General features: G+C 36.5%; 1 protein-coding gene across 2 annotated transcripts in view; it reads right to left on the bottom strand.

Moving 5' to 3' along the window:
- Positions 1-7,897: 7,897 nt before the first annotated feature.
- Positions 7,898-16,740, bottom strand: part of IRAK4 (interleukin 1 receptor associated kinase 4) — a gene marked incomplete at its 5' end in the record, with an annotated part of 28,996 nt that continues 20,153 nt past the window's right edge. For both annotated transcript variants that reach the window (XM_079715996.1, XM_079715997.1), the window contains 6 exons: positions 7,898-7,990; positions 8,120-8,278; positions 10,696-10,758; positions 11,673-11,856; positions 15,262-15,371; positions 15,797-15,911. In XM_079715996.1, the coding sequence (XP_079572122.1) occupies positions 7,955-7,990; positions 8,120-8,278; positions 10,696-10,758; positions 11,673-11,856; positions 15,262-15,371; positions 15,797-15,911 (667 nt within the window). In that variant the 3' untranslated portion in view covers positions 7,898-7,954. The remainder of the gene's footprint in view (positions 7,991-8,119; positions 8,279-10,695; positions 10,759-11,672; positions 11,857-15,261; positions 15,372-15,796; positions 15,912-16,740) is intronic.

Below are 16,740 nucleotides of genomic sequence, written 5' to 3'. Positions count from 1 at the left end.
GAATGGGGGTTAAGTTAATTTCTTAGTCTCCTATTATCAAGCTGTATGGATAAAAGCACACGGGTCATATTTTTGCACACGTGTGTGTGTGTGTGTGTGTGTGGGTGTGAGAGAGAGAGAGACGCTGTCACTTCCTGGCTATATGACTGAATCAGTTGTGTATTGCTACCATACTAATGCATGACCAATTACCCCCAGATGTAGGGGTTTAAAATAGCAATTAGGGCTTCCCTGGTGGCGCAGTGGTTGGGAGTCCGCCTGCCGATGCAGGGAATGCGGGTTCGTGCCCCGGTCCGGGAAGATCCCACATGCCGTGGAGTGGCTGGGCCCGTGAGCCATGGCTGCTGAGCCTGCGCATCCGGAGCCTGTGCTCCACAACGGGAGAGGCCACAATGGTGAGAGGCCTGCGTACCGCAAAAAAAAAAAAAAAAAAAAAAAAAGTATACTGATTAGGGGCTTCCCTGGTGGCGCAGTGGTTGAGAATCCGCCTGCCAATGCAGGATACACGGGTTCGAGCCCTGGTCTGGGAAGATCCCACATGCCAGGGAGCAGCTGGCCCCGTGAGCCACAATTACTGAGCCTGTGCGTCTGGAGCCTGTGCTCCACAACAAGGGAGGCCGCGATAGCGAGAGGCCCGCGCACCGCGATGAGGAGTGGCCCCCACTTGCCATAACTGGAGAAAGCCCTCGCACAGAAACGAAGACCCAACACAGCCATAAATAAATAAATAAAAATTAAAAAAAAAAAATAGCAATTATTTTCTATAAGTCTCCTGTTGGCTGACCTCTCTCACATCTGTGGTCTGCTGACAGGTTGGCTGGTCTGGGATGACCTCATGTGAGATGACTTGTCTCTGCTGAGCATGGTTTCAGCAGCAGCATGTTAGCCCTGGCTTGTTCTCATGGCAGTGGCAGCGTTCCATGACAGAGAAAGAGAAAGGTGGTGCACAGGGGCTCTGGAGGCCCAGGCTTGGAACTGAAACGTCACTTTTCCTGCAGTCTATTGACCACAGCAAGTTACAAGGCCATTCTGGATATAAGGACTAGGGAAATGAAATTTACCTCTTGATGGGAAGAATTACAAAACCATATTGCAAAGGGCATGGATCTAGGGAAGAGTGGAGAATTGCAATCTAACACAATGAACATAAGGGAGAAGTTACTTAAATTTGGGGGCATCAATTTCCTCAATAAGAAAAAAATGGGACCTACATTATAGAGCTCTAAAATGTGATCATGCCCTTAACATAATGCTTGGCATTAACAGTTAGCTCAGCAAATGACAGAGAAGATGATTATGATCAATATGATGACAGAGGGCATAGTAAAGGTTACAGACTGATGTCAGATGCCTGAGTTAAAATTCCAGCTCTGCAGTTTAATAGCTGCATAATCTTGGACAAGTTACTTCACTTCAATTTCCTCATTTATAAAATGTGAATAATAATATTATCAGATTCATAGGATTATTATGAGAGATAAGTTAATATAGGGGAAGCATTTTGAATAGTCCTTATAATTATTTAATAAAAACAGTGCAACATATAATTTTTTTTAATTATAAGTTTATAAATTAATGTACATAACATTATCATTATTAATTATTCTTGGGATACTATGGGAACACAGAGGAGAGGCACCTACTTCTGCACGGGGAATCAGAAAAGACTGTGGAGTGGATACCAGCATTGAATTTTAAAAAACTGTTATGAGTTTGCCAGGTGGACAGCAGAGGGAAGAGCATTCGAAGCAGAATAGAAAGATGGACGACCATATGCCCAAATACACATATGTCATGTTCAAGAAATTCCAGGAAGTGCAGTTGTTTGGGAGAAAAGTATAATATATTTCAGACTGGTTGGCTAAAGATGAGAACTACAAGAATCTATCCAAATGCATATGGATGATATTTGAAACTCCATAAGTAGATAAGATACAAAGGTCTAGAAAGAAGAGTATCCAGGATAGAATCAATATTATTCTACTTAAACTAGGAAAATATCGGGTAACTCAGATCAAACCTTTCCCTGAGGAAAACTAGGGGAAAAATTCTGCTCAAAGGCATCAGTGTGCTACTAAGGTAGTGATGAAATATAGAGCCAAGACATGGGAGAAAACATAAATCCAAAGAGATGAACCCAGTATGTAGGGCTACTACTTCCTTGGGGCCATTTGCCAGTTCTGGGAGAAGCTATGAACAGATGTGTACATGTATTTTTTTAGTACCTGTGTTCAGTTCTTTTGGATACACACCCAGCAGTGAAATTGCTGTGTCATTGGTAATTCTATGTTTAACTTTGTGAAGAGCTACCAATCTGTTTTCCACAATGGCTGCACCATTTACATTCCCATCAGCAATGTACAAAGTTCCCAATTTCCCCACATCCTCACCAATATTTGTAAAAGCTATAGGGGTATCTCTTTGTGGTTTTGATTTGCATTTCCCTAATGACTAATGCTGCTGAGCACCTTTTCATGTGCTTATTGGCCATTTGTATATCTTCCTTGGAGAAATTTCTATTCAGATCCTTCGCCTATTTTGAAATTATTTTTATTTTTATTATTGCCTTGTAAGAGTGTTTTGTATATTCTGGATCGTAGATTCTAATCACATATTATTTTCACATATGCCATTCTATTGTCTTTTCACTTTCTTGGGTGATGTCCTTTGATACACAAAAGTTTAGAATTTTGGTGAAGTCCAATTTATCCTTTTTTTTTCTGTTTTTTCTGTACTCTTGGTGTCAGATTTAAGAAATAGTTGCCTAATCCAGGGTCACAAATATTTACACCTGTTTTCTTTTAAGAGTTGTGTAATTTTAGCTCTTACCTTTAGGTATTCCATCCATTTTGAGTTAATTTTTGTATATGATGTGAGGTAAGGGTCCTACTCATTCTTTTCCAGGTAGATATCCAATTGTCCCAGCACCATCTATTGAAAAAACCATTCTTTCCTCCATGGAATGGTCTTGGCAAACGATTGACCATATATGTAAGAGTTTAGCTCTGGACTTTCAATTCTATGTCATTGATCTATATGTTTGTCCTTATGCCAGCATCACACTGTTTTGATTACTGTATTTTCATAACTGGGAAATGTGAGTCCTCAACTTTGTACTTCTTTTTTAAATAATATTTTGGCTATTCTTGGCTATTCTATATGATATTAACTGGGGGGGAGGGGGTGTTTGTTTTATTTTGTTTTAGATGGCCTTTATCAGATTGAGGAAGTTACCTTCTATTCTTAATCGGTGAGTGTTGGATTTTGTCAAATGCTTTCTCTATTGATATAATCATGTGGGTTTTGTCTTTTATTCTATTTAAATGGTGTTTTATAGTCCCTGATTTTTGTATGCTGAACCAACTTTGCATTTCTGGGATAAATTCTACGTGGTTTTTGTATGTAATCCTATTTATATGTTGCTGGATTCAGCTTGCTACAATTTTGGGGGGAAATTTTTGTGTCTACTTTGGGCACTACTTTTGCTGCATGAGTTTTGTTGTGTGTTTTTCATTCCTCTCAAAGTATTTTATAATTTGCCTCATGATTTCTTCTTTACTCATTGGCTATTAAAGAGTGTTTTGTTTAATTTACACATATTGGTGAATTCCCCAAATTTCCTTGTTATTAATTTCTAATTTCATTCTCCTGTGGTTGGAATACATGCTTTGTACGATTTAAATATTTTGAAATTCACTGAGATTTGTTCTATTTTCTGGAACCTGTAAATGTTGGCTTATTTGAAAAATGGATCTTTGGAAATATGACTAAATTAAAGATTTTGAGATGAGGAGATTATCTGGGTGGGCCCTAAATTTCTTTTTCTTTCTTTTCTTTCTTTCCTTTTCTCTTTCCTTTCTTTCTTTCTTTCTTTCTTTCTTCTCTCCTTCTTCCTCCCTTCCCTCCTTCCCTTCCCTTCCTTCTTTTCTTTTCTTTCCTTTTTTTTTTTTTTTTTTTAGCTTGGGTGTTGTTAAACCTTCTTAGCCAAGGGAATCTATCACAATACATAGTTCTAACGTTTCCTTAACACTTCTCACTACCTGATGTTGTCTTACTTATTTACTTGTATATTATCATCTCCATCTGAACAGAGACTTTCTCTTGAGAACAAGCTCCTGGAGAACAGGGACTTTGGATATGAACATTACTTTTACAAGTGTCTGGACCACAGAAAACAATCAATAAATATTTGATGAATTAATTTGCTGATTTTTGTTTTAGGTGAGAATATTTCATAAAATGATTTTTCCTAATTTCATCCGAGAAATGAAATCTTAGCATTAATTTTGGAGATTCACTGTTGTTGCCTCCATACTATTTTTGAGACTACAATTTGAATGATTAAAAAGCCAGTCCTGGGCTTCCCTGGTGGCGCAGTGGTTGAGAGTCCGCCTGCCGATGCAGGGGACACGGGTTCATGCCCCGGTCTGGGAAGATCCCACATGCCGCGGAGCGGTTGGGCCCGTGAGCCATGGCCGTTGAGCCTGGCGTCCGGAGCCTGTGCTCCGCAATGGGAGAGGCCACAACAGTGAGAGGCCCACGTACAGCAAAAAAAAAAAAAAAAAAAAAAAAAAAAAAAAAAAAGCCAGTCCTATCTGTGTCCATTCATATAGTTGAATAGTACAAACTTTAAAGGAGTATGGGGAGAGGTTGGTCAAAGGGTTAAACTTTTGGTTACAAAATAAGTAAGTTTTGGGGATCTAAAGTAGAGCATGGTGACTATAGTTAGTAACACTGCATTGTATACTTGAAATTTGCTAAGACAGTAGATGTTAAGTAGCCTCACCACATCAAAATAACTAAAAAGGTAACTATGGTAGGTGGTGGATGTGTTAGTTAGCTTGATTGTGGTAATCATTTCACAATGTACAGTCGGCCCCCTGTATCCATGGGTTCTGTGTCTGTGGATTCAGCCAACTGTGGATTGAAAATATTTGAAAAACATTCCAGTAAGTTCAAAAAAGCAAAATGAATTTGCCACATTGGCAACTATTTAAATATTTACATTTTATTTACAACTATTTACATTGTACTGGATGTTATTAGTAATCTAAAGACGATTTAAAGTATACAGGAGGATGTGCGTAGGTTATATGCAAATACTATATCATTTTATATTAGGGACTTGAGAATCTATAGACTTTTGTATCCACAGGGGTTCCGGAACCAATGCCCTGGGGATACTGAGGGATATATATCAAACTATCACTTTGAACACCTTAAGTATATACAATTTTTATTTGTCAATTATACTGCCATAAAGTTGGAAAAAATAAAATATATGCTTGTTTTGAAAGTGAAAAATGGGATCATAGATAGCTGGGATCTATAGCCATTTTATATAGCTATAGAAGAAAAAGTGACCAGTGCAATAAATGCTTTAGAATGTCTTAAATTTGTCTTAATTATATGTCAGAAAAGTAAAGCAAAACATTGACTAATTGTTCCTATTATCTGCTTGTTCCTCATAGGACATATTGAGAGAAATTCAGAATTAAAAACTTATAGTTGGCTAGCTCGCAAATCAATGGGTCAGAAATATGGGGGAAAAGGCAGTTGTTCTTTCTGGAAATGGGATAGGCCAGTGGTTCTCTATTGTGGTCTCATTACTTATTGGTTGGAGGCAACGTTAAAAGTTCACATCAAAACCTCTGTCAAACATTTTTTTCAAAAATCTATTTTTTTTCTGTTTCTATAAAAGATTAGGGGGAAGTATATTCCAAATACAGTTAAGAAAATGCTTCAACTAGATGTCACCACAGGCCATTAAATTCTGCCTTGAGGAAACAGTGAAAAGAGCCTGTACATTATTCTCCTCAGAACTTTAGTCAAGTCCTGCTCAGCTGCAAGCTGAGGGCAACCCCCCTGCTGTTCATTCCTAGAGTTAAGTGAGTCACACAAGTTCAAGGGTCCACGATGCATCACACACCATCAGGCATGAAACCGTGTGGAATCTTGCTTTGGAATCTTGGATTGACTGTATTGTGGCTCTCAAAAGAGTTAAGGTACAGTCTTATCCTGAGAGAAAAGCCATGCCTAATTTTGGAAAGTCTGATATCAATTCCATTTGATGGAATGGAAACATCTACCAAATTATACTGTGAAATTTTTAAAATCAATGAAACAGGTTACTCATTAAAAAATTTTTAATATGGTTTGGTCACAGCCCATAACCACAGCTACATCCATGGCATTTTACATATATGTTTTTATTTCAAGTAATAGTTAACTCATTATATTTTATTAAAAAAATTTTTTTATATAATTTTATTTTATTTGGCCATGCCACGGGGCATGAGGGATCTTAGTTCCCCAACCAGGGATCGAACCTGTGTCCCCTGCATTGGGAGCATGGAGCCTTAACCACTGGAACACCAGGGAAGTCCCTCATTATATTTTAAAATAACATTATTATTTTCAGGGTTATAAGCCATACTGAACCTCAAATTATATGAGTTCCTGTTGAGATTAATGTGACCAAGTCATTTTATTTATTTTGCTTTTCAACTAGCAAATGTTTTTTGCTTAAATGCTTAGTTTATAAAGGTGATTTGAAAACAGAACTATCTGTTTCCCAAGAAAGCATTTAGGAAGGTCTAAACAGTACAATATAGAGGATGATCATCTTCTACTATAGCTCACTCTACATACTCTTGTTTTGAGTGTGTTAATGAAAAAACTAATGATACCAAGATTATTGAATGAATGAATAATTGCAGATACTTGGTATTGTGGACAGAACCTGTGAACATGATGGGGTATCCCTGTGGGAGAATCATCATGAGAATATCTGTATTCATTTTCTATTGCTGCATAAAAAATTACCACAAACTTGGTGGCTTATAGCAACTTATTTATTACCTCACAATTCTGCAAGTCCAGGCACAGAAGTCCATGTTTGCTACTGAGGGTCTCAAAAGGCCGAAATTTAGGTGTCAGCGGGGGTTATGGTATCATCTGAAGTTTGGGAGCACTCTTTTAAGCTAATTTAGGTTGTTGGAAGAATTCAGTTTCTTGAGGCTGTACAATGAAGTTTCCAAATTTTTCTTGCTGGCTGATAGCTGGAAGGTAGCTCTCATCTCCTAAAGGCCACCCATAGATCTTAGCCAATGTGGCCTTCCTACAACATGGTAGCTTACCTCAAGGCCTACAGGAGAATCTCTTGGACTTCTTGTAAGCTCTTCTAAGCTCACCTTATTAGGTCCAGCCCCCAAAGCAGCATCTCCTTATTGACAGTCAAAGTCAGCTGATGAGGGACTATAACTGCATCTGCAAAATGCTTTCAAATTTGCCATATAACATAATCTAACAATGGCCATATCATCATGGGAGTATCATCAGGGCATAACTGGCGTATGGTTAATGATTGCTTAAAATAGCACACTGTGAACATGACCCTATAAACAAATGACTGTAATAGGATTTTATAATCATTTATGTAAACATTAAATTTTATATCACTTTACAAGTTACTAAGTGCCTGTACATATTCTGCATCATTTGGTTTTCATGACTACCTGTCAGAGAGGCACAGTAGATAATTAGTCCAACGTTACAGGTGAAAAAACCAAGGTTCAAAGCAGCTAAGAGGTTGCTGAAAGCTTTACAGAAAATTAGTAGTGGAGTCGGGCTTCAGCCCAGGGTCTTTTCACCCTATAGTTCAGTCCTCTTTTTTGCTAATTCTGAGCTTTCATACTGTTTGGTGAGGTTCCAAGGAGATCTCAGGGATTATGTATGGTAAGACCTCAGAGTGAAAGTAGGGCTAAGTGTTGCTACGGCGGCTCTACTTTTGTTTGTTCTATATATTGGGGGTTCTACACAAGCTTTAATAACCACTGCACTTCATCATGCTGCCTTGTAAAAGGTAAAGAAGAATGCTTACAAAAAAATCTTAGTTTAAAAAATGATTTAGATAGCTGTATATAAAAAGCCAAGAGTCTATTCCAGTAAAGTTTTAAGAAGCTGTCATTTCTTGCAGCAGTTGTTGAACCTTTTATAAAGAAAGAAAGATAGAAAAAACAAAAAGAACCACATTAAATAGTTGGTTTGAAATGTACACTTAGGAAAAAATGACAAACCCCACCTCCTTCACTTTTTAAATATATGTAAAAAAAGTTACCTTCTTAATGTCTGGTCTTTTATTTTTCTTTTCATGCAGACATTGACTGGCAACAGAGTACATAGTTTCAATGGAAGTGGAATCAATGTCATTCATCTTCGTATCAATATAATCTTCAATTGTCTTTTCTTCATCTTCAATTTCTTCTTTAATATCCAGCTTTAAGACAAATGTTAAAACTTTGAGTGTCAAATAAAAGGGAAACAAATCAGATAAATTTATAAATGTATTTATAAATATAAATTATATTTATATTATAATTAACTTATATTATCAATTATATCATAAAATAATACATTTTAATTATTTAATCTACATGATAATAACATTTACTCTTAGTTTATTATCTACCGTTGTAACCTTATTAAGAATTGAAGACACCTAGGAGAAACTCTATTTATTTACTTACTTACTTATGCATACATATATATCTCCCTCCTAGAAACTTTCAGCCATTTACCTATTGGTTTTTTTTTTTTTTTTTTTTTTTTTTTTGGCGGTACACGGGCCTCTCACTGTTGTGGCCTCTCCCGTTGCAGAGCACAGGCTCCGGACGCGCAGGCTCAGCGGCCACGGCTCACGGGCCCCGCCGCTCCGCGGCATGTGGGATCTTCCCGGACCGGGGCATGAACCCGTGTCCCCTGTATCGGCAGGCGGACTCTCAACCACTGCGCCACCAGGGAAGCCCGCCTATTGGTTTTTGTATTTATGTGACTGAGCTAATTGCTCTCATGTACTCAGCAGTGTTTACTGGCGGCCAGCACAAGGAGGTCTGCTTCCTTGCTGTGCTTCTGATGATGCAATTCCAGCTTCTGAATGCAGACCCCCTCCCTGCACAGGCACACTTCTCTATTCGTACTCACACTGTTGAATCAAAGAGAAAGAGGGAGGAGGAGAAAGGGGGCAGGGCCACAATGAAAAGATAATCAATAGGGAGAGAGGTGGAGGACTAGGATGGTGTAGTGGGTTGAGCGGTGGCCCCCCAAAAGATATGTCCAAGTCCTAATCCCCAGAACCTGTGAATGTGACTGTATTTGGAGAAAAGGTCTTTGCAGATGTAATTAAGCTAAGCATTTTGAGATGAGATCATCCTGGATTACCCAGGTGGGCCCTAAGTCCAATGACAAGCATCTGTTTAAGAGACAGAAAGAAGAAAAAAAAAAAGACACAAAGGAGAAGACAATGTGATCACAGGCAGAAATTGGAGGGATGTGTGTACAAGTCAAGGAATGTCAACAGCCACTGGAAGCTGGAAGAGGCAAGGGAAGACTCTCCCCTAGATCTAGTCTCCAGAGGGAATGTAGCCCTGACAAACCAGACTTCTGGCTTCCAGAACTATGCGAGAATAAATCTGTCATTTAAAACCCTACTTTGCGGTAATTTTTTCTTCCTATATTTTTAATCTACACACTTTCTCTGTACAATCCAATCAACACACAAAGCTTTGGCATGTTTGTACACGAACAGCTCAAAAATTGTAACTCCAGCCCAGGCTTCTTTCCTGACCTCCAAGAACCAATGGGACAGAGGATTTTATTTCTCTGGTAAGAAAAATTTCACTATGTGCTACTGTAAAATATTATGAAATATTACAAAAATATTAACTTTTCACAACTATGTTTTATAAATATATTTTAATGTGAAATATTATATAGTATGTAATATTCATTACTACATATCCAGGAACCCATGGAAAGCTTTATAATGTATAGTTTTATAAGGGACACTTGTAGCAATATTGTAATATAGAGATATTATACTTATGGTATTTCTTAAAAGTATGGCACCAAGCCTTTGAGCAAATATATTACACCTCTTGACTTTCTAATCCTCATTCTAGGGAAATAATCTGGTATACACATGTTGTCTGAATTTGTCACACTGGTTTGTTCCATTAGAACACATAAATTAGAATAAAGTCAGTGTAGTTATTTAACTAATTTTAAGAAAAACTTATATATAGGTATATATATAAATACTAGGTATTTCTGTAAGTCTTTAATTTTATTAGAAGACTCTCCAAGTTCTTAAAATTTAACATATAGGAAAAAAAAGGCATGCATAATTTTCCTATAGTCTTAGCTTCAGTTAGTCTATTTATATAATTGTCAGTGAATGCCTAATATAACACACAGGTAAAGTTTTCTATGATAACTTTATTTAAAAAATACTCCATAATAGAAATGGATAAAGAATTTTATTAGCAATTCTATTCTGATATAAATTTCAAAGGAAGCAAATGTTGCTTTTCCTCTCTGCTGTTAGTAATCACCATGAAAGTAACAAAATAAAAATATACTGGAGGAGACCTCAGAAATCATATAGCTCTATTGTGATTTTAGACACAAAGAAACTAGAACATAGACTATATAAGTGTCTTTTCCAAGCTTCACAAATATTTCAAGGCAGAGCTGAGATTAGAAATATTTGATGCTCTTTCCATATGCCACTATGTAATTGCCAACAGAAAGACTGCCAATAGAAAATGATATTTCTAGATGCCAAATTTGCCCACAGAAATTTAGATTCTAAATGCAAATAGAAAAGGACTGGAAAAAATAAAATCTTTCAATTACCAATAACTGAGGTTCACGGTGTTCATCCACAGCTGCAAGTCCAGTTATTATTTCTAGTAAAACCTAAGAAGAAAGTAAAATCCATTAATATGACTCAAGACAACATATAGAAACTAGGAGGAACATGGCTCTTGATTATGAAATCTGACGAACAATTTCCACACACTGCATTATGCCCTTTAGGCATGAAAGCGGAAAGAACATGAGCTGTGGTCATTTCTCACCACTCTTTCTTCCCGGACACCTCGGATCCCACCCATACCCACAAGCAGTTCTTTTCTACTGGAAACTTACTAAACAATCAGCACCCCCTGAACATGTGTTCTGGACACTGCTTTTCCTGTCTTGCAGAGGATTTTTCACAAGAATAATTTTCTCTGGTTCTTAGGAGAATATTATTTTCTAAACCTCAGCATACCCTAGAACCCTGTGCCTTAACTTCACAGTACTATGAAGATAAATATCCATAAATGAAACACATATGAATAAGTAAGATAAAGAAGCACCCAATTTCTCCAACCACTCCCATCCACTCCTCATATCATCATAAAAGTTATTAGGAACAGACTGGTAGATCAGAAAATGACAAAGCATATTTCCTTCAAAAAATATTTCATTTTTAAAACATGAAATTAAAGTGCATACTGTATGACACAATTTGTTTTATGCATTAATTCAAGTTTCATACTAATTCATGTGGCAAAAATTATTTCTTGCAGTAATTTCAGAAATCAATTTAAAAGTTTTACAAATTCAGAGTAGTTTTTATAACTTTCTCATGTAACTAGAGGTTAAAGTGAACAATTTTAATCTTTACGTACAAGAGCTAAGCAACATAGGTGTATTCAAAATATTCTATTTCAATTTCACAAGTACAGCCAGGATGATTATTGTTACTAATTATGTATATATTATTTTATATATGTGTGTGTGTGTGTGTGTGTGTGTGTGTGTACATATATATATATGAAACTTACCACACCAAAGCTGTAGATGTCAGATTTGGCTGTTATTTCTCCTCGCAAAGCTTCTGGTGCCATATAAGCTGTTGTTCCCACAATTCTGCTTGTCAGGACTGTTTGGGCAAACTTCTCAGAAGCCCGTGCAAGCCCAAAGTCAGATATTTTGGCTGTAAAGTCTTCGTCTAGTAAGATATTTGCACTGAAAAAAAGTTTTCTTTTCAAGCAAATCAAATAGTTCCTTAGGTAGGTAGGTGTATGAATGTTTGTATTTATACAGTATCCCATTTTACAATATACATCATAAAAGCTTGAAATTTGTGTAAATAAATGAGAATTTCAGATTAAAGCTAAAGAGAAATAAAATTGTCTTCTTTTCCTCATTGTTTCTTGAGGGAAAATCTGAGGAGAGTAAAAGTGAAATAAAACTGTTGATATTAGTGAGAGACATTTTTTATTATTTCACAAATAATTTATTACAAGGTAACTTCCCTCGAAGTGTCCTAAAGCACCCTTCTTAATTCCTTCCCTAAAATATCCCAATTCATTTAAAAACAAATTTTCAACTAAAGTATCTTAATTATTTATTTCATTTCTTGGGGGGTATTATCTGAAATCTTTTGAAGAGGAAAGAATATGGCTAAAAGATCTTCATTCATTCATTTTATGCATGTGCTCCTACACTCATACTTTCATTCAACAAAACTTTATTGAGGACCCCCAATGTTTTATAGTATTTAAGCTCAGGGCTGGGCATGGGGGCTATCTTCAAATCTTGTCTGTAACAAAGGTATAGGAATAATTTTTAAAATCCATTAAGTAGTCATAATGGTGATATTAGGCACAAAATGCTGAGAGAACAACCATGTGTCTGGAAGAACTGCAGAAAATTCCAAGTAGAAGGTGAAAAGTGTGCATAGTCTTGAAGGATTGTTACAAGTTGAGGTTAAAAGAAGGAAAGAAAGGCATCTCAGGCAAATGGAGCAACATGAACACAGTGATGAAAACATAAAAACATATGATCAATTTGAAGAAACTGGTGTCAGTGGAACATGAGGAGAACTTGAACTTTATCCTGTGAGCAGCAGGATACCAGCTAATGGGTTCGTAGTAGGGAATTGATGTTATCAGACTTGATTTTTAGGACCACAACCTGTCAGTATAGTAGTGCATAGATGAGAACTGGTACAGACTGGTTAAAGGATGACCAGGAAAGTTTGTAATAAAGCAAACAAGAGACAGAGTGTAAATAAAGGCTGGGGAGAAAAAGGAGGTGCAAATTTTGAGGCACACTCAATAGAACTTTGTAATTTGTATGATATGGGGAATGAGAAAGTCTTTAGCTTGGGAGACAGGATGAATACTGACTTCATTTGATTAGGAAAGAAATGCAGAAGGAAGAACTTGGGTTGGAAGAGGAATGAGTGATTTCTGACATGTTGACTTAGGGGCTGCTGTGGGACATCTCGGTGGGGTGATTTTGTCTGTCAACACTGAAAATATAGGACTGGAGGCTAATGATACCGATTTGAGAGTTGCCCACATAGAGGTAGAAGTTAAAGTCAATATATCACTCAGCAAGAATATGTAGGATGAACCAAAGAGACGATGAGGTAAGAACACACCAACTGGAATACACCAATGTGTAAGGGATGGGAGACGGTGTCTCTTCTCTTATCTGAGGCCAGTCCCTCTACTTGGACTCCTTTCTACATTCTCAGGAAACTTATGCTATAAATTATCTCATTTCTCTCTTCTGTTCTATCACCTCCTTCCTCCCATAGACACAAAAACATGCTTTAGTCTCTGCCATCTTAAAAAAAAGCTTCCTGAATGACACACTGATTTCCAGTTATCCCTCTTCATGGGCTAAACATCTTATTGGACTGTCTATACTCACCTCTCAGTTCTCTCGCTCCCACTCTCTGCTCAACTACAACCTGAATTCTGACCCATTACTACATGGAAGTAGGTCTCCATAAAGTCACTAATGACCTTCATGGCACTAATCAAATACCTCATTAAAACATTTTTTTTAAAATGCCATATTTTTCAGTCCTCATCCTGACCTCTAAAAAAGCAATTGACATTTTTGACTAGTCCTTCTTGGGAAACTCTCTTTCCTTGTTCTCAGAGATACCACACTCTCCTGGTTTTCAGCTTCCTTGCAATACTCTCTTAGATTCCTTTTTAGACTCATTCTCTTCTACTTGGTCATTAAGTCTTGAAGTTCCTCAGGACTAAATCTTGGGAACTTTTCCTAATCTAGTTCTCTCTTAAAGTGAAGACAGCCATATGATAGCTCTTCAATTAACCCCCATATGCAAGTAATACACAAATTGACGTCTTCAGCTCAGACTTCTTTCAGCTCCAACATGTACATCACACTGATTAACATCTCTACTCACTTCTATATCTTAAAGGAACCTCTAACACAACATGCACAAAAGAGAACTCACATTTTCCACCCCCAACCTGGTCCTATTTCAGTGCTTTCTTTGTAAGTGAACCATGTCACAATCATTCCAGAATGTAGTTCTGGAAGCCATAAATCCCGGTGTCACTCCTGATATGTCACTCTCCCTGACGCCCCTGCAGCCAAGAATCAGTAAGTCTTGCCATCTTAAGCTCTCAAACCTGTCCACATCTCTTCATACGAACTGCTACCACCAAGCCTTCTATGACAGGCTCCAAGCTACCCCTCCTTACAAACTGTTCTCTACACTCAAGTCAAAATGATCTTCTCAAAACTTAAATATGGTGCCACATTCTTACTTACAATGTTTCAATGGCATCTGATTACACCTGTGATAAAATTAATGTCCTTATTTTGGTCTATTAGGTCCTACAGGGCTTAGCTCTCTGCCTACTTCCATAACTTTATCTTACATCAATCAATCACCCCTTGAATTTCCGCACTACAGTCATTTATTTCACTTCCTGTAATTCTTCATGCTCCCACGTTCCCTTTCAACACTGGTCTCACATATGTGGTTCCTTCTTCCTAGAAGGCTCTTTCCCCATTTTCTATGGCTGCCCTCAAATTGTGCCTACTTATTTCCTGTTCATTCTTTGGATCTCAGCTTAAATATCATTTCCTCAGGGAACTCTTCTTTATACTAATACTATAGACTATACACTAAAGTTCTGTTAATATTTTGTGATTATTTGATTGCTGTCAGATGCTACAAATGCTACTTTTGCTAACTATACCATCTACAGTACCTATCATGTTGTAAGTGTTCAACTAATATTTGTTAACTAACTAAATACATAACAAGAAAGATAACTGAAATGCACCCATGGAGGATAAAAGTGATTCAGAAAAGAGCAGTGATCCAGAAAATAAGAAGGAAAATAATCTTGACATGGCAAAAATGGTCAAGAAGAACAGAAAAACATACTATTCTTTTAAAAAAGGTAAATTAGGATGAAGGCTGGAAATAGGTCACTGGGTTTGAAATAAGGCAGATTACAGACATCCTTAGTGAGGAGAGCTTTCATGGAATGCTCCAGGTTAAGACGTGCATGTGAATAGTGAATAGAAAGAGAGAGAAAATTATTCTTTAAGACAGTTTTCCTAAAGCTTAGTAAAGGTAGCATTTACCTTTTAATATCTCTATGAATATGATGGTTTTCATGTAAATAACTGAGGCCATTAGCTGCATCCTGAGCAATCTTGCATCTTATGCACCAAGAGAGTGGTGGAGTATCATCCTTATGAAGTAAGAAACAAACCAATTAAAAAAAAAGAGGAGGATAAAAAAAAACTATGAAAATATATAATAAGATTTTTTCTAAGCAGCTACTGACAATTATATTACATTGCTAAGAACTTACAAATATCACCTTTTAAGTTGTTAAAAAATAATCTCTAAATAAGATCAAATGGGGATTAGTATTTCTTATTTAACAATAAAAATATATAAGAGCATCTTCAAAGTCTAGACTTGACTGATATTTTTACATTTTAGATTATCACTGCTAGGCAATTCCAGTTGTTTATATACCAACTGTATAGTTTTCACAGACCAGGAAAAATATTAAGATTGATACAGTTTAAATGATCCTGTCACAAAGTAAATATTAATATTCCAACACAGAAACATAAAGCCTAACAATGTGATGAACAAACATCTTACCAAGCAAGACAGTCTGTCTAGCAATGAACCATTGGGCATGTAAACATACACTAAGCAGAGGTCATCTCCATCACTTGAGAAACCAAGTAGTTCTACTAAGTTTTCATGTTGACACCTGTGACAAATAATTTTCCACTCAAAATTATTATGATACATACATATATTTAGCTATAGGTTATAAGTTATTCAATTTAGAGCTTTAAAAATAAACAGCAAGAAATAATTATATGCTATATATCACTGTAATATGATACATATGTTTCTAACATCTTTATATATGTTTACTATAACTGCTTATAATTTTCTGCAAACAGTTCTCCTTTCAGTCAATATTAATCAACATTAGAAGCAAAACTGCTTTTGATTTTATAGCAAAAGCTCAATAATTCAGATCATTGGTACTTGTAATAGTTTGGTTAAGAACTAGGCTGATGTTTACCTTTGTTTTGTATAATTTTCAGTGATAGCACAAACAAGATTTCAAGAAGTTTGTTGAAACTTGTATGACATTCCTTTCAAGAATTCTTTAATGCATCCAAAGCACTGATTTATAGATATCTGATTTTTAATTACATCTAATTTATATATTTTTGATCTTTAATCATGTCTGATTATTTACAACCTAATTTGAGTTTCTTTATATACTTGAGAGTAATAAAACTAAATAGAGCTGAAGTATAACAAAACTGCAGGCATCTGTGGACAGTAGAAAGAAACCTGGGTTCAAAGTCCTAAGTTTAAAGTCCAGTTCTGCCACCTCCTGCAAATGTGACCTTTCACAAGTTAACAGCCTCACTGAGCCTCAGCAACTTTACCTGGTAAATGTGGATAATAATACGTATTATGTAACATGAGTGCTGTGAGAATTAAATGAGCAAATATATATGAGAGCCCAGAAATATTTTATGAAGTGCAAATTAAGATAGTAAGTGCTCCATTTTCCA

Source organism: Hyperoodon ampullatus, assembly GCF_949752795.1.
Source record: "Hyperoodon ampullatus genome assembly, chromosome: 11".
NCBI classification, from domain to species: domain Eukaryota; kingdom Metazoa; phylum Chordata; class Mammalia; order Artiodactyla; family Ziphiidae; genus Hyperoodon; species Hyperoodon ampullatus.
Note: the sequence above shows the minus strand (reverse complement) of the source record. Positions and strands in the feature narration are given on the sequence as shown.